We start from the raw sequence: 23462 nt of genomic DNA on the forward strand, positions 1-23462 counted from the left end.
CAGAGAGGATTTAATTAATCTATATAAAATGATTGGATTTGATTGCTGCCCGTAAGAGGAAAGCTGTGTAAGTGGTAATACACCATAAACTCTTACAGGACCTGCCACTTAGCATTCAATTGTAAAATTCAAGTACCTACTATATGCAATGCTTTGCGAATAGAAAGTGAACAGAAGACTTGATCTGCTGATTTAAGTCTGGAAGTCTGGATCTTTTTTTTTTTTTCCCCCCGGTTCTTTGGGTATGGAATCTAACCGCAGGATTTTCACGCAGGCGCTGGCAGGCGTTTCTCCGCAGGGGGTCTTTCCGTGACCGTTGGGCTTACCCTCCTTGTACTGTCTAGGCGGTGCACGCACTCTGCACACACCGGCCCCTACGTGATCGCAGCTCCGGTGACTCTAGATTCCCTTTCAAAGACGAACGTCTTTCCGAGGTGAGGAGCCCCGCAGCCGCGCCAGGTTCTATGTGGGTCGAGGTTTCCAGTCCTATCCAGCCCCGAGCGGTACCCGCCTAGTCGCGAGCGGCTGGCAGCACCACGGGCTACGGCCCGCGCAGCGGCGGGGTGACCCCGCCCCTCCCCACGTCTCTTGGCGCCCGAGGGGGCGGGGTCGGACGCGCGCCGCCAGTGGCGCCGCCAGTGACGCCGCCCGCGCACGCCCAGGCGCCTGCCGATTGGCCGCTGGGGCCAGAGTTCCTCCCGCGGAGCGCACCTCCCCCCAGATTTCCCGCCAGTAGGCCCCGCGCGGTAGCTGCCTTGCCTCTAGTGGCTCTGTCCGACAGAGCGGTTGAGCCTCGGCCTCTGTGGCTATGTCGCGACAGAGCACGCTGTTTAGCTTCTTCCCTAAGTCTCCAGCCGTGAATAATGCCAACAAAGCCCCCGTCAGAGCCTCAAGTGGAAGCAGCGCCGCCGCCGCTGCCACCGGGGCCTCCCCTTCCCCAGGCGGGGATGCGGCCTGGAACGAGGCCGGGCCTGAGCCCCTAGCGGGTACCACGTCGCGGGCCGAGGCCAGGAACCTCAACGGAGGGCTGCGGAAGTCGGCATCCCCTGCGGTCCCCGCCAGGTAGCGGCGTAGGGGGGGTGCAGGGAGGTGGCCTCGCTGGGTTAGGGTTGCGCGTCCAAGCCCTGGGCTCGGAGGAGGTGGGGCTGCAGGGAGAATTGGGGGTGTAGCTTGTAAACAGGGTGTGAGGAAATCGGCCGTGCAAGGAGAGGGGGTTGGCAGGGAGGGCAGGACGCACTTAGTTCAGAGGTGGAGGAGGAGAAGTCCGCCAGGTGCGGGAGGAGGAGTGGAAGGTGCTTGGAGTAGGAAGGAGAAAGGGGAGAAGGGAGTACTGGGGGGTGGGGCGGGAAAAGAAAAGAGCTGGCCTGCGCTGCGCGCGGTGCGCCCTCTGGGCGAGGGAGGGGTGGCGCCTGCCCCGGGCGGGGGAGGGGTGGCAGGAAGGAGGAATGCCCGCGGCAGGGATGGACGCCGGGAACCAGCAGGTTGTCGGGGCGCGGCGTGCTTCGAGTGGGATATCCGGAGGATGTTCCCACATCAGAGCCGGGATGGTCCATTTCGAGCCCGCTAGTTGCTCGAGGAACACCCTCGGTGTTTGGATTAGAGCCTCGGATGCGAAGCCTCTGGCGGGGTGGCTGTGTAGGCTCTTGGGGTGGGTGAGTGTTACTTTCTGTAGGAATCTTGGGGCCTCCCTGGCGGCTCAGACGGTGAAGAATCTGCCGGCAATGCGGGAGATCCCGGGTCGATCCTTGAATCGGGAAGATCCCCTGGAGAAGCGAATGGATACCCACTCCATTATTCTTGCCTGGAGAATTCCATGGACAGAGGAGCCTGGTGGGCTACAGTCCTTGGAGTTGCAAAAAGTCTAGACTCTACTGAGCGACTAACACTGGGGAGTGGACAGCAAGTTTAGAGCGCGGGGGTGTGTCAGCTGGTAAACCAAGGGGCCTGATTGGTCCGAGTTAGGATTGCAGGGGCGGGGAGCAGAAAGTGCAGGGACCAAGCTGGGTCAACGTGTAGATAGATTGCATATGCATCAAAACTGATGGAAAGCTGAATGTTAATTTTGACACCTGGAAGTATTATGCGAGTTGAAAATAATATTAGTTTAAGAAATAGTGCATCTTTTTTTTTTTTTTTTTTGCCTCACCAGGAAAGCTGTCGGGATCTAAGTTCGGGGACTAGGGATTGAACTTGGGCCATGGCAGTGACAGCGCGGAATCCTAACCACTAGACCGAAAGCACTCCCCGAAATAGTGCATCTTTTGTTGGGGATTTCAGGGGAGGATGTGGGACTGTAATTTTTTCCTGAATTGAGAGCCCCCAAAGGCCTTGATAGGGCTCTGGGAGAGGGATACGAACGTGATAAAGGGGAAGCTTGCCCGGCGGTGGCTTCCTCTCCTAGGCAGTTTGGTGGTGTTTCACGGTTTGGCTGGCCTTTGTTGAAGTAGCGGGCGACATTTTGAAAAGCTCGCACTTACTGTATCCCATGTATTGCATTAGGCATAAAGTGTAATGGCAGCCGTCTGAAAGGGTGAAATAGTGGTACAAAAAAAAAAAAAAAAAAAAGCACACATTCAAGATCAGAGAGCTGAGTAGTTGATTTCGAATGCCTTGCGTTTTAGGCGTCCCACAGATTTTTCAAAGTGCGGCTGTAATTACAGTGTTACCTTCCTCCAAGCGACCCTCTCAGGAAGTTTATGTAGTTGCCCGACAAGTGGCAGGATTTGCCACCCCAGAATGTGTCTTTGGCATAGAGGTTATTTTGAGCTGAGTATTTTTTGAGAAGGGGAAGATATGGGAGAAGCTTTGAGAACAGTAGAAGTTATTCTTCTGTAAGGGAAATTTACATTTAAAAGGGAAATCTCCATTTGTAAGGATGCCTGCCTCTCTGTACAAAGAAGAAAAGGGAGATTCCATAGGCACTGAACTGAAATCTTAATAACAAACATAGCCTTGTTTTTTATTCTTTTCTTGGTAACCTCCCTGGTCTCCCTCCCCGGCCCCCTATCTTTCCTTTGTCTATAGCTGAAGACAGAGGTTTAAGGTGGTAACGTGGGCCATCTCCAGGAGTGTTACTCAGGTTCCCTTTCTCAGCCAAGAACTCAGATGGGTAGACGGAAAAATACTTTCCCTGGGGGTGGGATGAATTGCGAGATTGGGATTGATGTGTATGTACACTATTGATACTATGCATAAAATACATAACTATTGAGAACCTCCTGTATAACTCAGGGAACTCTACTCAGTGCTCTGTGGTGACCTAAATGGGAAGGAAATCTAAAAAAGGGTTATATGTATAAGTATAGCTGATTCACTTAGCTGTACACCACAAACTAACACAACATTGTAAATCAATTGTACTCCAGTGAAAATTAAATATTTTTCCGAAATAATTTTTTTCCTTCCCTACATGGGCATCCTCTGTAATGGATGCATGGTAAGAGATGTACAAAGCATTAACGTTCATCTAAACTTGAATTGATTCTTCCTGCATCCATTCTAAATGAATGGAATTATTTGTTGTATGGTTGTGCTTTATATTTTGAATAGCATATGCAGTTTTTTGTTTTTTTTTTTTTTAGGTCTGAATTTTGGAAACTCATAAAAGACTTATAAAAGAATAATATTGTTTACACTTGACCACCTACTAGGTCTATAGGACTGCTTTCAGGGTATTCAGGAAAAATTGGCATTTGATTCTAGGTTTCTAAAGAGCTCTCCATTCATTAGATAGATTTGGCCTTCACTTAATAAATGTTAACATACCTCCTCTGGCAGGCACAGTATTGGGTGTTGTGGAACCCGTATACAAGAGTGAATAGGACAAGCAAAAAGGCAGTTTTAGAGCAGGAGCAGAGCCGGTGAGCTCTGTTCACTTTGGGGGGAGGATGGGGTATGTATGGGTCTGGGTAGGCTTTCAGCTCTAAGGCTGAGACCAGAGGATAGGTAAGTAGAGGTTAGCTCAGCTGCTGTAGAGGTGAGGGGGTTTTAGGAAGCTGGTGCAGGAAGAGGAGGGTCCTGCCAATTGAGAATGAAGACAGGAGGCTGGAGCCTTAGGTATGAGGAGATCCAGTCTCTGCTATGGGCTACAGAAACGTTTGGACTTTTCCTAGGGGTCAGTTGGAAGAAGTTGAGCATCTTTCAGTGGTCATTTGTCATTCAGTTTCCTCTTGTGCACCAGTGTTAACGTGTTTTGTCTTTTTTTCTTTCCTTCCCCTAGTGTCTTTGTCAGGTGTGATGCAAAAGTCTTTTTTTCACCTGGGTTGAGAAAGAGGAAGCAGTTGAGGTGACATCAGTTTGAGTAAATGGCTGCAGGATGTATGTCTGTGCACTCTGGGCCTGCTTCTCAGTACTTCATTTCTTCTGTAGCCTTTTAAAAAAAATTTTAAGTCGTTATTGAATTTGTTGCAATATTGCTTCTGTTTTGTTTTGGTATTTTGGCCAGGAGGCGTGTGGGATCTTAGCTCCCAGACCAGGGATGGAAACCACACCCCCTGCATCAGAAGGTGAAATTTCAACCACTGGACCACTAGGGAAGTCCCCTCTAGCTTATTAAGACAATTGAAAGAGCTGTGAGGAAGGCTTCTGACTACCTAAATCTGGATTTTTTTTTTTAATTTTAATTTTTTTTTTAATCTGGATTTTTAAAGCAAATCTTAGCTGGTTTATTTTTTGCAATCTCATTTAAATAATTATCTGTTGATTATGAGAAATGAGGACAGTAAAAAATTTTAAATGTGTGCCTTGTATTCATTTATAGGAGTGGTGTGTCAGACCGTGACAAGGTTTTTTTTTTTTCCCCTAAGAGCCCTAGTTGTAGGTGCCTTTCCTTCTACTTTTCATACAGTTAAATCTATTTATAGTAATATATTCTAAATAATATCACACTTAATGTAATGATATTAGTTTTTGTAAGAAAAGAATTCAGGCTTTTAAAAAAGTATCATGGTGGACTTGGTTTCACAGACTTAATTTTATTTAATTGATATAACTAAAAAGGTGCTGAACTTGTTACACTAATTTGGCCAGCAGGAGCCTCTTTTAAGCTGGCGTTTATAACTTTTAACATTATCTCAGAACTTTCATTCTGATGACGATTATCAGTTGTCCCTGCTCCTTGAGCTGCTTTCCAAAGAGCCCTGGTTTTAGTTTTTTATAGGCTTCTTTTCTAATAATATTTAGGAAATAGTTTTAGAGGCCAGTTTGGATGATAATTTATATGGTTGTCCTAGACCTCACGCATAAGTGATAGATGGCCATAGTTATCCAAGCCGAAGGAAGGAAAGCCAGGTGAAGGGCAGAGAGGTGCAGGTAGATGGGTAGGTGGGTAGGTGTGATGGGAGCCCTTGGTAATAATTTCTCTGGTTACTTCTGTTTTCTCATTAGCTATTTGAGGGTTGGGGAATTCTACTCTAATATTCTACGTTGAGAAGTAGATACAAACACTGATAGTTGGCTTGAGAGTATGTTCACCTTTGTGAAACTTGTGTTTATATACACACTTTTTTTTTACACATAGCCAGTCTAAGTTTATTGTTTATAGGAGCAAATTCTAGCATTGCTTTTGTATCTACTGATTCTGTTTTAAAAAGTAGACAGAAATGTTGCTTATAAATTTGGGGCACAAGTAATAATCGACACCAAGGTAATGGGCTGAAGAGGGAGCAAAAATAATGGCATTTTTTAAAGCAAAAGTGTAAGATTGTTCATATATATTTAGCTTTATTAAGTCATTTCTTATTTTTAGTGGTGTGAAGTTGTGTTTTAGTTGTATGTTTTACACTTGTTTTTCTGAGCTGTCACCTTTCCTCTTACCTTTTTAAAGCTGTCTTTAAAAATCCCAAGAATATCAAACATTTGAGATACATTATCATTTTAAAAACAAGGGAATTCCCAGGTGGTCCAGTGGTCAGGACTCCACACTCTAACTGCCAAGGGCCCAGTTTGGTCCTTTCTCGGGTGACTAAAATCCCACAAAGGTGTGTGGCACAGCCAGAAAACAAAAACCGCTTGTAAAATCATAGTCGAATCATATTTATAAAGTAGGCTGCCAGAGTCCAGCTCCAGCAGCCAGGGAATCAGCCTGAAGGAGTGTCTGCGAGTATTGATGGAGCCTCTCATTCATATTTCTTGGTCTGCATATTTATTTCAAGCTTAAGATTCTCTTTTATACTTTTATAAAAGCATTAGGTCAGAGGTTTGACATTTTCAGTTCCCACTGACCCAGATTTGTTGTCTCCATAAATCATTGTTGCCCCTCAGAAGGAGTTCCTGCCTCATAGATTCTCTTATCTACTTCTCATGTGTCCTTGTGAATACACTGTAACTCATGCTAATGTCTGGGCTGCATACCACATTCCTCAGTTTATTTCTTATCTTTCTAAATCCTGTTTGCCCCTAGTATCCTGAGCTCACTTTCTCTAAAAAGGCTTCTAACCACTAATATCTCCAAAATGCCTTATTTCTATCAGCTGTAGTAAAATATGCTAACATTACAACATTCCTTAAATCTTTAGCTTCTAACTATCTTAATTATTCCTAAGCCCTAAATTCAGTAAATTCCTTTGCCATAAACATTTCCCTCACAAATAGGTTTCAGATAGCAGTTCCTCCCATGGCCTCAAGCTGCGGCCTATGTGCTCATCCTGGAACCTTGAATGTCAATGATTAACTTTATGAATTATTCTCTGAGCACAGCTGCAGAAGGCTTTGTGCCTTCTTATGCTCCTCTCAAGAACAGTAAGCACCTTAATGTTCTTTTCAGTCAACTCAGCCGAGGAGAGGAAAAAACAAGTCAGAATCACAAGGCCTAACTCCTTCATCCCGGGTCCGTGCTTTCGGGACAAGGAGAGGGAGTTGGGGCCGTGCCTCCATTTTGTCAGTAATGCCTAACACAGCTCCCGACAGTAGGCTAATTTATAGGCTAATTCCTGTATTTATTTTGGGATTTCACATTGGGCTCCAAGAAGAACCATTCTACATTGTAAAGTGACTTTTTGGCCTAGATATTTTCAAATTGGATTTGCATTGCATAGGGTTTGATGATCCTTGTTAATATTTAACACAGCCCTAGTTATCTGAAAAGAGAAAGGTATTAAGATTGTCAGGAAACGGAGCCAAATGTTAAAATACAGTGAAGTCTGAATACGACTGTTAAATAAAGTTTCAAGTAGAGCCATCTCTGGCTTTGTATCCATCTCTGATTTTATAAAGTCCTCTGGCTCTTTAAGGATCAGTGTATGAAAAATAGCAGATATTCAAATTATAGTACATTCCACTGTGATCCCATGCTTAAGTTATAGTTAGATATTTTAAAATAGGTATTAGTATTGGTAAAAGTCTGAATATTTGCATGGATTAAAATTTATGTTCCTTTTATTTTGATATTTTGTGGAGACTGCACAACTACTAGAGATCAGAATTTTAAATTAACTTTAAAGAATTCATTTGCACATATAAAGTCAGTAGATTAAAAAGAATTTTTTTCTGAAAAGCCTTTTAACATTGGGGAAACTATCCATTTTTTTTAAACTGTATTTTTAGTCTTAGCATTTAGAGTGTACTTCTGCTTTCTTTCTTTGGTTGCTCCAGGTAGTGAAGGCTTTGTGTCCTAACCACTGGACCACCAGGGAATGCATTCCGCCCGTGCCTCCCCCACCCGGCCCAATTCTTAACAGCAGAGTTAAGTTATACATAAGATTCTGAAAGTATAAGTTTATGTTTAGGGTGAGGTGATGTTAAAAAAACAATTTTGTTTTTAAACAATTCAGTTTATGATGGCATTTTAGCTTTACAGATCTGATGATTGTAATTAGCTTTTTATGTGTTTCTTCCTCTAGTGAGGATGCACATTTATTTGCTTTTCAAATACATTTAAAGACATTAAAATTTAAAAATTCTTTGTTTATTTACTTCTGGCTGTGCTACCATTGCTGTGAAGGCTTTGCTTTAGTTGTGGCAAGGACGGGCCCCTCCGGTTGCACTGTGTGCCGGCTTCTCATTGCTGTGGCTTCTCCTGTGCAGAGCATGGGCTCAGGGCACTCGGGTTTCAGCAGTTGCAGCTCCCAGGCAGGTTCTAGTGTACAGGCTCAGCAGTTGTGCATGGGTTTGGTTGCTCCACCCCATGTGGGATCTTCCCAGATCAGGGCTTGAACCCATGTCCGCTGCATTGGTAGGTGAATTCTTTACCACTGAGCCACCAGAGAAGCCCTAAAGACATTACATTTTCAAGTTGGTTGCTTGGAAAGGAATCTATGTCAATTTGAAACCTTTGAACATCGTTTTACAATTTGTTGTACAGTTTGTTCGCTTTTATACAAATGACAGTTTTAAGGTAACAGTCTTAGAAAGCTCAGATTTCCTTTGGGATAAAAACTATATTAACTTAGTACTGTTAAAGGTATAGAACTCAAAGTTTTTTCTCCCATGTCTTGGGTCTCAGCTGGAAACTTGAGTTACTCTTAATTGAGGACAGACAGGAACTTTCAGGAGGCAAGTGTGGCCATCTCATATTTTTTGCTTAAGAATTTTGATCTACATATTTAGTTTCTAAGACATCTGAGATACTTGCAAGTGCTTTGTTGCTTCACAGAGATAAAACAGAATTGTTAGTTTTGGGGCATCCTGATCCCTTGAACTGCAAATGTACCACCAAGATGTTCATTCTTGTCAAAGTCCCTGATGTGCTAACTCTTTTCTAAAGAATGTGTAACTTTTATAGACATGTATGTAATGAAATAGCTACCTTTGAATTAGCCATACCTTAGTCCTTACCCTCACATGGGCAAGGAAAACAGTCTTCACTTTTAAAAGCACTAACACTTTGTATGAAAGTGAAAGAGGAGAGTGAAAAAGTTGGCTTAAAACTCAACATTCAGAAAACTAAGATCATGGCATCCGGTCCCATCACTTCATGGCAAATAGATGGGGAAACAATGGAAACAGTGACAGACTTTATTTTTTGGGGCTCCCAAATCACTGCAGATGGTGACTGTAGCCATGAAATTAGAAGATGCTTGCTCCTTGGAAGAAAAGCTACGACCGAGCTAGACAGCATATTAAAAAGCAGAGACATTACTTTGCCAACAAAGGTCCATCTAGTCAAAGCCATGATTTTTCCAGTAGTCATGTATGCATGTGAGAGTTGGATTATAAAGAAAGCTGAGTGCGGAAGAATTTATGCTTTTGAACTATGGTGTTGGAGAAGATTCTTGAGAGTCCCTTGGACAGCTAGGAGATCCAACCAGTCCATCCTAAAGGAAATCAGTCCTGAATTGGAAGGACTGATGCTGGAGCTAAAACTCCAGTACCTTGGCCACCTGATGCGAAGAACTGACTCATTTGAAAAGACCCTGATGCTGGGAAAGATTGAAGGCAGGAGGAGAAGGTGACGACAGAGGATGAGATGGGTGGATGGCATCACTGACTCAATGGACATGAGTTTGAGCAAGCTCCGGGAGTTGGTGATGGACAAGGAGGCCTGCAGTGCTGCAGTCCATGGAGTTGCAAAGAGTTGGACATGACTGAGCAACTGAACACTTCGTGAACTTGACTCCATTCTGGCAACCTGACTCCATTTTGGCCAGCCTGAGCTCACCTAGGGGAGGAACTGCTTCAGACTAGCCAGTGATGAGTTCAGGCTTCTTGATGTACACATCAAATTTCATCTCTTAAGGGATGAAGGGCAGCCAGGCTGGACTGATGAGTATCCTTACTGGTTCCTGTCAGAAAAATCGACTTTGGCCAACAGTTTGTAGTCTGATGTCTGAAGACTTTACAGCCAGACATATGCTTCCTATGAGGAGACGTGTTCATTGGCATAACATGTATTTGCTCTCTGGTCAGTCTTCTAGAAGTTACTGTCATAGAGTTCAGACTCCATTCTGATAGTGTATTTATATATGGACAAAGGTTATTTTCCTCTTTTAGCAACAGAAAAGGGTACAAATTTAGGGTACTCTTCAGGACCTAACATACAAGGAAAGCTTGTGGTTTCCTGATCCCAGTGTGATAGACTTTGTGGTTAAGTGGTTGCCCGGCTAAGTTAAGGGAAAGCCTGCTTGACAGTTCCACACAGAGATAAGGATCTTTGTCTCCTGTTAACAAATGGATATGTTAGTAATGAGGAAACACTTAAGATACCTGAATTGTGCAGACATAGCTCCCTGTTTGAAGATGACCCCTGTGGTGTTTGACAGCAATAATTATAAACTCATGCTGGTCACTACAGTTTTCTAAGTTGAAAGAAGAATGTACTTTAAAGGCCCTGGATGTAAGCACCAGCTGAAGCCATGCTCCTGTTCTGGTTTCTTTTCTGTCTAGCATAGGGATTTCCACATCCACATTTTTTGAAGAAAGAAATACTTCAGTTTTATGATTGAGCCTGAATAAGGTGGCCTTAACTGATTGTTCTAAAATATCTGAAATATTCTCTTTTGTAATGTACTTATTTTATATTTGTCATTATTCAGTGAAAACCTTTAAGCAGGCTTAGAAAATCATGGTTATATACTACTGGAGCAGGGTTTATAGTTGTTGCGGCCTCTCTATCACTGAGGGACTCTTGTATAATTCTCCTCCTCCTCTCCCTTTCTCAGGAAATCTTCAGGGCTAAGTCAGTTTTTGTGAAGATTAGATCTCCTGTTGATTCTGTAGGTTTATTTATACAACTAGTTGTGTACACAACTATTTTGGGCACAGTACATACTTACCTCTTAAGTTTTCCCACAAAACTAGATTTTTAGGGATGGGCTAGGGGTATTAGTCTGCTGGCTTTTGGGGTATTTGGAATACATTGGAGCAAAGTTTTAATGAAATAATTTTTAATGTAAGTATAGCAAATTTGCCTAGGCATTATGCTTGATATTTTATTAATACTTTGGGTCAGATCCTGTTCCTAATGTATACATGTGGTAGTACAGATGTAATAATTTGAATCACATGTACAATGAGTTTGTCTTTTTCCTGCTATTACCAGTCTATCAGAATTCTGCCAGTTTTTAAACCTTGAATAATTGTGAGATAATTTCTAACTTTAATACCATTATATTTGTGTTGTCTTGTGATATTTGCTTATGATTTTTAAAAATGACTTGAAAATTTGATTTTAAAAAATCATTAGTTTTAGAATTTCTGTGCCTGAATATTAATGCCAGAAAATTTCAAAGGTGTCTTAAGATACCTTCCTTAGAACTGCTTGTTTGTCGTAATTGCCTTTAATGTAACTTAACAAAGTATTAACCAAATTATGTATTTTCTCTTGGCAGCAGTTCTTGTGACTTCTCACCAGGTGATTTGGTTTGGGCCAAGATGGAGGGTTACCCTTGGTGGCCTTGCCTGGTTTACAACCACCCTTTTGATGGAACATTCATCCGTGAGAAAGGAAAGTCTGCCCGAGTTCATGTACAGTTTTTTGATGACAGCCCAACACGGGGCTGGGTTAGCAGAAGGCTATTAAAGCCATATACAGGTAAGAGATTTACTTTGCAGGTTGGGTATGTTTGTAAGATAGAACCCACGCACATGTGAGTCTGAATGTTCGTGTCTCCTACACAGTGGATTTAAGCATATTTTACTCCAATAAATTTTAAGAGTGGGTGTGGTAAAAGCTTCTAGCATGGGAAAAGGATAAGATGTAGCTGATCTTTGGCCAGTTTGTAGCGTGGAGTTGAATTTTTATTTCTGTCCTTCTGAGCGACTTATAGCAATATCAAAATGGCAACCCACTCCAGTACTCTTGACTGGAAAATTCCATGGACAGAGCAGCCTTGTAGGCTACAGTCCATGAGGTCGCAACGAGTCGGACACGACTGAGCGACTTCACTTCAAACCCTTAAAGGAAAAAGGACTTCATGATTGGATCTCCTGATGGATGACAATGCCAGATTCAGACATGAAAAAAAGTGTTCCTATCTTGCTGCTACTGCTGCTAAGTTGCTTCAGTCGTGTCCAACTCTGTGCTACCCCATAGACGGCAGCCCACCAGGCTCCCCCATCCCTGGGATTCTCCAGGCAAGAATACTGGAGTGGGTTGCCATTTCCTTCTCCAATTCATGAAAGTGAAAAGTGAAAGTCAAATCGCTCAGTTGTGTCCGACTCTTAGTGACCCCATGGACTGCAGCCTACCAGGCTCCTCCATCCATGGGATTTTCCAGGCAAGAGTACTGGAGTGGGGTGCCATTGCCTTCTCCGGTTCCTATCTTAAAAGGTTCCAAAAGAAAGACAGTGTAGCCAAGATACAGAACATATAGATCAGTGACATACTCTAGGACAGGTGGAGAAGCATGCGACCTTGGCTTCAAAATGCTCACCTTATGAGCACATCTGAGTTGAGTTTCACATCAGAACTAGACTTCCGGAACCTTGACTCACTCTTCCCAGGCCCAGCCGTATTTATCACAGACATCAGCAGTCCTGCGCGTATGGTTTCACCTAGGCTGGCTGCACCTTGTCAGTCTCCTGCAGTGCATGTGCAGGGTGACTGCAGGATGCATGTCATCCTGGGCATGCACAGGTTTTTTCCATTATCTTCAGACCCCTGGCTAGGACATTGCTGAATTCAGTATCTTGGAATCAGAACAGTGGTCAGTTTCCCAGAAGCCTGGGAATCATGCCCTTTTGGTCGTATCACTCCTCATCCTGCAGGGCAGATAGGCCTGTGTAGAAACCTGATGTGCAGGGCGAGAACAGAGTAAGATAATTTACTTTAGTCTTCTCCATTAATTTGCTGTATAATCTTGGCCAAAGTAACTTCTGTTTGCTTATATGCAAGTTGGACCAGATGATAAATGAGGTCTTTTTCCAGGACTAATTTTGAGATGCTAAACCAAGCCTTGGCAAAAGATGACTAAAAAGAGATCAAAAGTTTATGTTGTAATTATTTTATAAAGATGTGCATATTGCTCTTTGCCCTTTAAATTTCCGAATTGTTGCAAAACGTTTATGTGAATAAATCCACAAAGAGGTGTGCATGAAAACAGTAGGCTTTTGGTCGGGGGGATGGTCTTAGGGTTGTAGTTTGCATTAGAGGTTTTGGGGAATGGTGGTGATTGATACTAGATCGGCAGGGTGAGCACAGCTGTAACAGGCACTTTGGGAAAGTTCACAGCCACTCTTAATGATTTTGACTGCTGCAGTTTGTAGTTTTGGTGCAGCTCTTTAGAGAAATAAGAAATTGCAGCTTTGTTTTAGGCAGCTCATAAAAGTTGCTAATTCCATGGAAATTTAGGATGTCCCATCAGTTTTAGTATACTGAAAGGAGGGAGTAATGTAATGTTTGGATCTGTTAGACAAATTCAGGTTTGATTTGCAGCTGTTACATTCAGGTAGAAGAAAACAGACATTCCTAGTTAGGCCTCTTGGAAAAGAATTAAAACAATTCTGTACCATTATAATTGTCTATATCTAACCTTTTGCTCAGTGGATAGACATGTCATTTAATACTATAGCTCTTTGAAATGAAATGAATAAAGGAAAAGTTTTACTTTAAAACAGAGCAAGACATTTTTGATGCAACTGTTTTGAAAAAACTTTAAAGTCTGTCCTGGGTTATTATCCTCCCAAAATTTAGGGCTCCTTAGAGTAGAATTTTTTAAAAAATCTGTCTTATCTAACTACCTACCTTGGGAACAAACTTATTGTTAATGTCATTGCTTCATTTAAGTTACAGTGTAGTTTTTGCCTTCCTTAAGCAATGTCTTTTAAAAAGGGTCTCAAATCTCCTTTACATCTTATGCCTCACCCGAAGAGGTATGGTTTTAGGGTCCACAGTCTGAGGTCTTTCTGGAAGAGAGAGTGGTCCTGGGTGAACCAACAATTAAGGTAACTTACAGGAGGTAAAATAGGTAATTCCAGTTTCACTGATAGTTTTACCCTGAAAATTCTTTCTGTGAAGGCTTTATTGATCTTATCTATATCAATCAAAAATAATGGGACATTAAAAATTATACCTGAAGGACTTCCCTGGCAGCCTAATGATTAAAACTGCACTTCCATTGCAGGGGTACAGGTTCCATCCCTGGTCGGGAAACTAAGATCCCATGCGCCTTTGGCAAAACAAAACACCTTGATGGTTATCATTCTTGTTCGTTAGGGCAAGTGTTATACATTGAGCCAAATGTCCAGCGAACTGTTCTTATTTATAAATAAATACATGTTTGTTTTTTAGGTTCACATTCAAAGGAAGCCCAGAAAGGAGGTCATTTTTATAGTGCAAAGCCTGAAATACTCAGAGCAATGCAACGTGCAGATGAAGCCTTGAATAAAGACAAGATTAAGAGGCTTGAGTTGGCAGTATGTGATGAGCCCTCAGAGCCAGAGGAGGAAGAAGAGACGGAGGTGGGACACTGCTAACAGGCAGTTGTTACTATTGTTTGGAAAATGTTGAAAAGTAGGGAGGGACATGTTAGAGTGGTAATTTCCTATTTATTTCAGTTCAGTTGCTCAGTTATGTCCAACTCTTTGCAACCCCATGGACTGCAGCACGCCAGGCATCCCTGTCCATCACCGACTCCCGGAGCTTGTGTTTGGTACTCATACACACATTTTCTTACACCTCTGATCATATTCAATTACTTAGAGTCCTCAGCAGTCTAGCACCCTTTTTTACTTAAGTTCTCAAGTCTGCTGGAAACACACATGCTTATAGGAGGGAATACCCTTTTGGTAACCAGTATAGAGAGCTAGGGACAGTGGGACATGGTGATAAAATTGATTGTGGTGTCTGATAGTAACTTTCTGTATGAGGGTGTGGAAATTATCCAGTTTTATGTTCTAGTGCTTTTTTGTTGTATTTTAGATTGGTAAGAAAAAGTTGAAAGACAACCTTGGTTTCAAATATTAATTGTCACTTTCAGTGAATTAAATCTTAAATGAACAAATAATGGGTATACTTAAACATTATTTTCTAATTTAGTAAATTAATGAGATGTGCTTAAACAGAGTCATCTATAAGCTGCTTGATTTTGTTTTATTCTATTCTATATGAGATAGGCATATAAAATACATATTTTAAGAGAAACTGGCACTTCAGTGGTGGTCCCAGAGCTGGGGGCCTGGGTTCGATCCTCATCAGGAACTAAGAGCCCACATACAACGAGTAAGGCCGATTAGTGCAACTAAGAACAAGCGCAGCCAAAACAAAAAGAGAGAAAGAAATGTTTTTAATCTTATTTTTGAGGTTGAGACCAGGGATCATAACATTAATCAGATGTTTAGATCTGGGTAGTAATGACAAATCATTTAACCGTGTAACTACTTTACATATGAGGGAGGTCTATGAGAACTGAACGTGGCTTGCTGAAAAAAAATAGAGCTGGTTTGTGGAGGAGCAAGGACTAGAACTAGAATGATTACTGTTTTTTTTTTTTTTTTTTTTTAATTGTAAGTAATTTATAGAATGGTAAACTTTATATGTTCAACTGTAAGAGGAGAGATGACCCTGGAAGAAAGACAAGTTTTTTCTACAGCTGTGACTGTTAATGAGGACATCACCTATGGGTATTGTCATGTATGGTCATCCTAAGGACTTAATTAGTATTGAATAGGAAAGAACTCTCATGACAGAATCACTTAATCCTGTATTGTGATATTTGTATTAATTTTAGGTGAAACTGAAATTGCTATCCATTGAGAAAGAAAATAGTTTATTTCTGAAGGTGGGTTCTTCTCTTGATATATGAAGCTGTAGCATATTGAGAGAGATTCCCTAGCAATATTGTCATTTTTCCAAATTTTACTCTTATATTTTAAAATATTCTTTGTCTCTCAGGTAGGTGCCACTTACACATCAGATAAGAGTGAAGAGGAAAATGACATTGAGAGTGAAGAGGAAGTGAGGCCAAAGGTGCAAGGATCCAGACGAAGTAGCCGACAAATAAAAAAACGAAGGGTCATATCAGACTCTGAGAGTGACGTTGGTGGCTCTGATGTGGAATTCAAGCCAGACACTAAGGAGGAAGCAAGCAGTGATGAAATAAGCAGTGGCGTGGGGGACAGTGATAGTGAAGGCCTGGACACCCCCGTCAAAGTTGCTCCAAAGCGGAAGAGAATGGTAACTGGGAATGGTTCCCTCAAGAGGAAGAGTTCAAGGAAGGAAATGCCTTCAGCCACCAAACGAGCAACTGGCATTTCATCAGAAACCAAGAATACTTTGAGTGCTTTCTCTGTCCCTCAAAATTCTGAACCCCAAGTCCACATTAGTGGGGGATGTGATGACAGTAATCGCCCCACTGTCTGGTATCATGAAACTTTAGAGTGGCTTAAGGAGGAAAAGAGAAGAGATGTGCACAGGAGGCGGCCTGATCACCCTGATTTTGATGCATCCACACTCTATGTGCCCGAGGATTTCCTTAATTCCTGTACTCCTGGGATGAGGAAGTGGTGGCAAATTAAGTCTCAGAACTTTGATCTGGTCATATTTTATAAAGTGGGGAAGTTTTATGAGATGTACCACATGGATGCTCTTATTGGGGTCAGTGAACTAGGGCTGGTATTCATGAAAGGCAACTGGGCCCATTCTGGTTTCCCTGAAATTGCATTTGGCCGATACTCAGATTCCCTGGTCCAGAAGGGCTATAAAGTAGCACGAGTAGAACAGACTGAGACCCCAGAAATGATGGAGGCACGATGCCGAAAAATGGCACACATATCTAAGTATGACAGAGTGGTGCGGAGGGAGATCTGTAGGATCATTACGAAGGGTACACAGACCTACAGTGTGCTGGAAGGTGACCCCTCGGAGAACTACAGTAAATACCTTCTTAGCCTCAAAGAGAAAGAAGAGGAGTCTTCTGGCCACACTCGCGTGTATGGAGTATGCTTTGTTGATACCTCTCTAGGGAGGTTCTTCATAGGTCAGTTTTCAGATGATCGCCATTGTTCCAGGTTTAGGACTTTAGTGGCACACTATCCTCCAGTACAAGTCTTATTTGAGAAGGGAAATCTCTCAATGGATACTAAGATGATTCTCAAGAGTTCATTATCCTCTTCTCTTCAGGAAGGTCTGATACCGGGCTCCCAGTTTTGGGATGCAGCCAAAACTTTGAGAACTCTCCTTGAAGAAGGATATTTTACAGACAAGTTAAATGAGGACGGTGGGGTGATGCTACCCCAGGTGCTTAAAGGTATGACCTCGGAGTCAGATTCTATTGGATTGACACCAGGAGAGAAGAGTGAATTAGCCCTCTCTGCTCTTGGTGGTTGTGTCTTCTACCTCAAAAAATGCCTTATTGATCAGGAGCTTTTATCAATGGCTAATTTTGAAGAATATGTTCCCTTGGATTCTGACATGGTCCATGCTACAAGACCTGGTGCTGTCTTTGCTAAAGCCAATCAACGAATGGTGCTAGATGCTGTGACATTAAACAACTTGGAGATTTTTCTGAATGGAACAAACGGTTCTACTGAAGGGACCTTGTTAGAGAAGATTGACACCTGCCATACTCCCTTTGGTAAACGGCTCTTAAAGCAGTGGCTCTGTGCCCCACTCTGTAACCCTCATGCGATCAATGATCGCCTGGATGCCATAGAAGACCTAATGGTTGTGCCTGACAAAATCTCTGAGGTTGTAGACCTTCTTAAGAAGCTTCCAGACCTTGAGAGACTCCTGAGTAAAATTCATAATGTTGGGTCTCCCCTCAAGAGCCAGAACCACCCAGATAGCAGGGCTATAATGTATGAAGAAACCACATACAGCAAAAAAAAGATTATTGATTTTCTTTCTGCTCTGGAAGGATTCAAAGTAATATGTAAAATTATAGGGATTATGGAAGAAGTCATTGATGACTTTAAGTCTAAAATCCTCAAGCAGGTCCTTACTCTGCAGACAAAAAGTCCTGAAGGGCGCTTTCCTGATTTGACTTCAGAACTGAACCGATGGGATACAGCCTTTGACCATGAAAAGGCTCGAAAGACTGGACTGATTACTCCCAAAGCAGGATTTGACTCTGATTATGACCAAGCTCTTGCTGACATAAGAGAAAATGAACAGAGCCTCCTGGAATACTTGGAGAAACAGCGCAGTCGAATTGGCTGTAGAACCATAGTTTACTGGGGAATTGGTAGGAATCGTTACCAGTTGGAAATTCCAGAGAATTTCATCACCCGTAATTTGCCAGAAGAATATGAGTTGAAATCCACCAAAAAGGGTTGTAAACGATACTGGACCAAAACAATTGAGAAGAAGTTGGGTAATCTGATAAATGCCGAAGAACGGAGAGACGCATCATTAAAGGACTGCATGAGGCGACTGTTCTATAACTTTGATAAAAATTACAAGGACTGGCAGGCTGCTGTGGAGTGCATCGCAGTGTTGGGTAAGGCTTTCAACAGGTTTGTTCCTAAAGCTTTAGTTAGTGATGCCCTGGGTGCCAGTTTTATATTGAAATTATAGCCCACTGGAAAGTCCCCATTGACTCATAACCCTAAACTCAAGTAATGGGTATATATTTTGATCAAATTTCAGTTGAATTTATAGTATTTGAGAAATGTTGCTTTTCAGCTGTTTTTGAAAGGTGCATAGGACAGTAGGTTCTAAGACCTGCTGCAGGTCTTAGTTGTGGCACTTGTGATTGCTGCAGCAGCAGGCAGGCTCTAGCTCCCAACCAAGGATGGAACTTGTGCCCCGTACTGGGAGCACGGAGCCTTCACCACTGAACCACCAGGAAGTCCCAAGCTACTATGTTATGTTAATTTAAAACTATCCCTTGACCTTTGTTTTACACTCTACACACATATTTGAAAAGATTTTAATCTTTACTTGTTCTCTTAGCCCAAGTTATCACACCTACTTTTCTGAGTTTATTTCTGAGAGCCCAGGTTTATGTATTTGTAATTACGTAACCTCTTCAGTTTCCTAAATAATTTCCTTTTTCTTTAAACTTCATGGCCAACTTATTTTGAAGCCTTTGCTTATTTTAGAGTTTTGAAGTGTTTTTTTAGTTCTGAGGGTTTTTTCCTGTGTTTTGACAATTTCTACTTTGAGGGGATAGATTTCTTAAGCTGAAACTAGATGTTATTTCTCATTTTAATAATGAAGTAATGAAGTACTGTAACAAAGACATGTAAAACATTTAGGCTGATGACTCATTTCCAGCTAATGAATCCATTAACAAAGCAGTTTGTATACTGTGCAGTTAGAACAATGTCACTGCAGTGTCTACTTACAGAAAAAAATCTGCCTTTTCTAAAGTGGAACATGCTACCTCCACTAAAAAAGCATTTCTGAAAGACTTTTTATAGAAGTTGGGCCTTTGTTGGTTATCTCAAAAATAATGAAGCCTCACTTTTGTCCTCTCTTTACCAGATGTGTTATTGTGCCTGACCAACTACAGTCGAGGGGGTGATGGTCCTATGTGTCGTCCAATAATTCTGTTGCCAGAAGAAGATACTCCTCCCTTTCTAGACCTTAAAGGATCACGCCATCCCTGCATTACGAAGACTTTTTTTGGTGATGACTTTATTCCTAATGACATTCTAATAGGCTGTGAGGAAGAGGAGGAGGAAAATGGCAAAGCTTATTGTGTGCTTGTTACTGGACCAAATATGGGAGGCAAGTCTACACTTATGAGACAGGTAAAGTGTTACAAACGGTGTTACAAAACTTTGAGTGAATTTATTACACATTTAAGCCATTGTTTCCCAAAAAGCTCATGATAGTCACTGACTTACTGGTAAGCAGAGGAAAACTCCTTGAGTCATGAACTGTGTTCATTTCATTGGTCAAATATTTGCCTGATGTTAAAGGAAGTACTTCAGTTAAGAAGGTGAAGTTGGTTCAGGCCATGACTTTTATGAGCCCTGACTTTGCATCCATTTCCTTTGAAGGTTAGATGTATTCATAATGAAAGAAAATTATACAAATGTACATTTGTTCTTAAATTAGGTTCATTTCTAGGAAACCTTAGAACCATTGCACTTGTTCATACAGGAAAACAAATATAATTCATGACCTTTAGTTAACTGTTGGGAACTGCTTTTAGGGAAGACAGTAAATGTATTTTCCTATCCTGTCAGGGGTTGGCTAGTTACTGAGCTAAACATGATTTAGATTTAGGTTTAGAAAAAATGTAACAGAGACACTGGGCCCTTGACAAAAAATTTTTGCTGACCCTCTTATTCTACTGTACTGTATTATATACTTTATACAAATTTGCTGACTGGAGAGGAGCAGTAAAGGTTTTTAACCTTTTCATTTTAAATCAAAATTATCTAGAGAGCACAACAAAAAAAGTACCTGGGAGTTGGGGTGTATTCATCCTCTGAAATTGTTTGGTTTGCAGTGGGTTCTAGGCATCAGCAGTTTTAATCCTACTGTTCAGCCAGAGTTGAGAATCAATCACTAGTGTAGTGGGTTAGTGTGTATGTTCTGAGGTTTTAAAGCCAGTTAGGCCCTTGGCCTCACTTTTCCTACATGATTGTGAAGATTGTTTTTTTAAGAGTGCCTGACTTCTAATTAATGTTTATTAGCTTGGCTTATTATCTGTCTTCTGGATATACATAGATATCTCTATCTCTTAATATCAGTCATAAAATACTTTTTCCTTCTTCATTCACAGGCTGGCCTATTAGCTATAATGGCCCAGATGGGCTGTTACGTACCAGCTGAAGTGTGTAGGCTCACACCAATTGATAGAGTGTTTACTAGACTTGGTGCCTCAGACAGAATAATGTCAGGTGAGTTATTTTTCTACCTAAGGCTCTGTTATTTGACAATTCATTTATGCAAGTTTTAACATACTAAAAGTAATCTTTTTGTAAAATTTAATCTTTAGTACCGCTGGGTAGTTGATAAGATTCGAATGATACACCTAAAAGATGTTTCTGCTGTTAAAAGAGGATTCTCATTTTGATCACTTTTTTTTTTTTTAAGGTGAAAGTACATTTTTTGTTGAATTGAGTGAAACTGCCAGTATACTTACACATGCAACAGCACATTCTCTGGTGCTTGTGGATGAATTAGGTAAGACATTAAAATTTCTAAAACATTAGTACAAAGACTTATTTTTCTGGAAAATGGTCTGAGGGACACATTTCTTAAAGAATATGAATATACCCACCTTTGTCCATAGACCCCCACAGTTGGCACTAAGGTGGCAATTTCTAAATCCTTTTAAAATTTAAATTATAATACAGGGATAATTGGATAATAAGGCTATTTAAAGTGAACTAAAAGGAAGTTTCTGAAGCATAGTGGCACTTGAATAGTATTCCTGAACTCCAAGGGCTGATAAGGCCTACTTTAGCTAGAGAGGGCCTGTTACAGAGTGCTTTTGGATGTACTAAGCCGATACTCAGTACATTTTAAAACAATTCTGAGGCCTGTCCTTTTTGGAATGTAATATGGCAGACTGTATAATGTACAGTTACGTATATTTTCATAGGAAGAGGTACCGCAACATTCGATGGGACAGCAATAGCAAACGCAGTTGTGAAAGAACTTGCTGAGAACATAAAGTGTCGTACGTTGTTTTCCACCCACTACCATTCATTAGTTGAAGATTATTCTCAAAATGTTGCAGTGCGCCTAGGACACATGGTATGTATGAATTGTTTATTCAAAAATTGTGTCAGTTTTTGAATGGGTCCTTCCATTGCCAGCATGTAATTTTTCTTTTTTAGGCATGCATGGTAGAAAATGAATGTGAAGATCCCAGCCAGGAGACAATTACCTTCCTCTATAAATTCATTAAAGGAGCCTGTCCGAAAAGCTATGGTTTTAATGCAGCAAGGCTTGCTAATCTTCCAGAGGAGGTTATTCAAAAGGGACATAGAAAAGCAAGAGAATTTGAGAAGATGACTCAGTCACTGCGGTTATTTCGGTAACTATAATTGGATATAACTTTACCACGCGGTTTCAAAAACAGTAAAGGGGTGGATGGTGCACTGTGAAAAATGCAAACTAACTTTATTTTTTTTAATTTTAAGGGAGGTTTGTTTGGCTAGTGAAAGGTCTACTGTGGATGCTGATGCTGTCCATAAGTTGCTGACTTTGATTGAGGAATTATAGACTACATTGCAAGCTTTGAGTTCACTTTTGACAAAGGTGGTAAATTCAGACAACATTATGATCTAATAAACTTTATTTTTTAAAAATGACCATTTTTCCATTTTCTTTCTAGGAAATTAAACCCTTTTAATTCTTATCTACCTTCTACATAATGGTTATTGAATACTCCACAATATATTAAGTCTAGATGTTATGGTACATGCATACACTTTCAGGCTGTTTATACCCACTGTCACCAATACACATAAATGGAGGGGGGGGGGGGCTATGAAACTGTATAGGGCTGTATATATACTTGTCTCAGCTTAATGCGGGAAATTGTTTTAATTTCCAGCAATTTGTCTAAACTGTTCAAAAAAAAACTATGAACAGAGTTCAAATACAGGACTGTTTTGAAGAGACTTTCTAAAGTGTACTTTTAAAACATAGTAGTTTTTACCTTTCACAAAACTGAGTTACAAGAATACTTTTGTTTTACAGTGCATCCCTTCCTAGGAAGTCTCATTAAAACACTCACTCTTTCTAGGGGTGATTTTGAATGCTGCACAGGGAAGGGAAGGAAATAATAGTCTTAACTTTTCTTAAAGGATACCAGAAACATTGCTGGATATAATTTAAGATTAGTGTTTTCTCTTTCATAGAAAGAACGTACATACTGGGACATGAGTACAGTTACAGCAAGTCTAGGTGTGCTAACAAAACAGGGCACATTCAAGTACAATAAGATTTTGCTTGAAATTAAAAACAAACTACATGAGATTAAAGCATTAAAATCATATTTCTCAATCTGAATACATGTTAAAAAAAAATCAAAATAAACGCAGAAGTGCTAGCTCACATTTTTACCATATTACAAAAGCAATTGGTACCCACGTCCATAAAAGCAGCAACAAAGCTGCTTGTCTATTGAAGAGTAGTACTACTGCAAGTTGGACTGCATTCAATGCTAGTTGTAAAAACACCAGCTTTTTTTTTCAGAAGTTGGTATCTGTACAAAATTGAAGCTTATTTTCTTCACTTCTGTCCCTTCAAAAGTCTTTACACAGTAATGCTAAAACACCCAGCTTTGAGATCCTGAGTCAATATATTGCCACTTTCTTTTTGGTAGCTTGAGCTTCATAGTGTCAACTGACCTTGTGTATCCATTTTTAATACAGTCTCTTCCTGTAGCATGGGCAAATATTTTAAATCTTCAAAAAAAAAAAAAAAACCCAAAACGTTTTAAGTTATGACGTTAGAATGGCAGGACTTTTTCTTTAGGGAAGGTATTCAGTTGTGCTGCAATGTATTAGATTCTATAGGTGGAGCAGAGTCATATAGTGTATCTGTATCATGTGTAGGCTCACCAGCTAACGTACAAGGATTAGACAGTGTTCCAGCACCACAGTCACAGAAAAACCTAAAACAAAATATGAAAACCCAAAGATTAGGAAAGTGAGGAGAGGAAAACAATTGAGTA

The 23462-nt window shown here is 41.0% G+C and overlaps 2 protein-coding genes across 2 annotated transcripts in view; one reads left to right on the plus strand and one right to left on the minus strand.

Annotated features, from left to right (window-relative positions):
• The first annotated feature begins 711 nt into the window (after positions 1-711).
• On the plus strand, positions 712-22092 carry MSH6 (mutS homolog 6). Its single transcript, XM_019970117.2, has 10 exons — positions 712-1062; positions 11265-11467; positions 14165-14334; positions 15767-18311; positions 19301-19569; positions 20553-20670; positions 20867-20956; positions 21378-21532; positions 21616-21815; positions 21922-22092. Exons 1-10 carry the CDS (start codon positions 809-811, stop codon positions 22001-22003), a joined length of 4086 nt encoding a protein of 1361 aa, XP_019825676.2. The 5' UTR covers positions 712-808; the 3' UTR covers positions 22004-22092.
• FBXO11 (F-box protein 11) overlaps positions 22059-23462 on the minus strand; it is a 112779-nt gene continuing 111375 nt past the window's right edge. Inside the window, exon 23 of the mRNA XM_070798612.1 lies at positions 22059-23402. Coding sequence (XP_070654713.1) covers positions 23273-23402 — 130 coding nt within the window. The 3' untranslated portion in view covers positions 22059-23272. The remainder of the gene's footprint in view (positions 23403-23462) is intronic.

This window comes from Bos indicus, chromosome 11 (genome assembly GCF_029378745.1).
Source record: "Bos indicus isolate NIAB-ARS_2022 breed Sahiwal x Tharparkar chromosome 11, NIAB-ARS_B.indTharparkar_mat_pri_1.0, whole genome shotgun sequence".
In the NCBI taxonomy this organism is placed as follows: Eukaryota; Metazoa; Chordata; class Mammalia; order Artiodactyla; family Bovidae; genus Bos; species Bos indicus.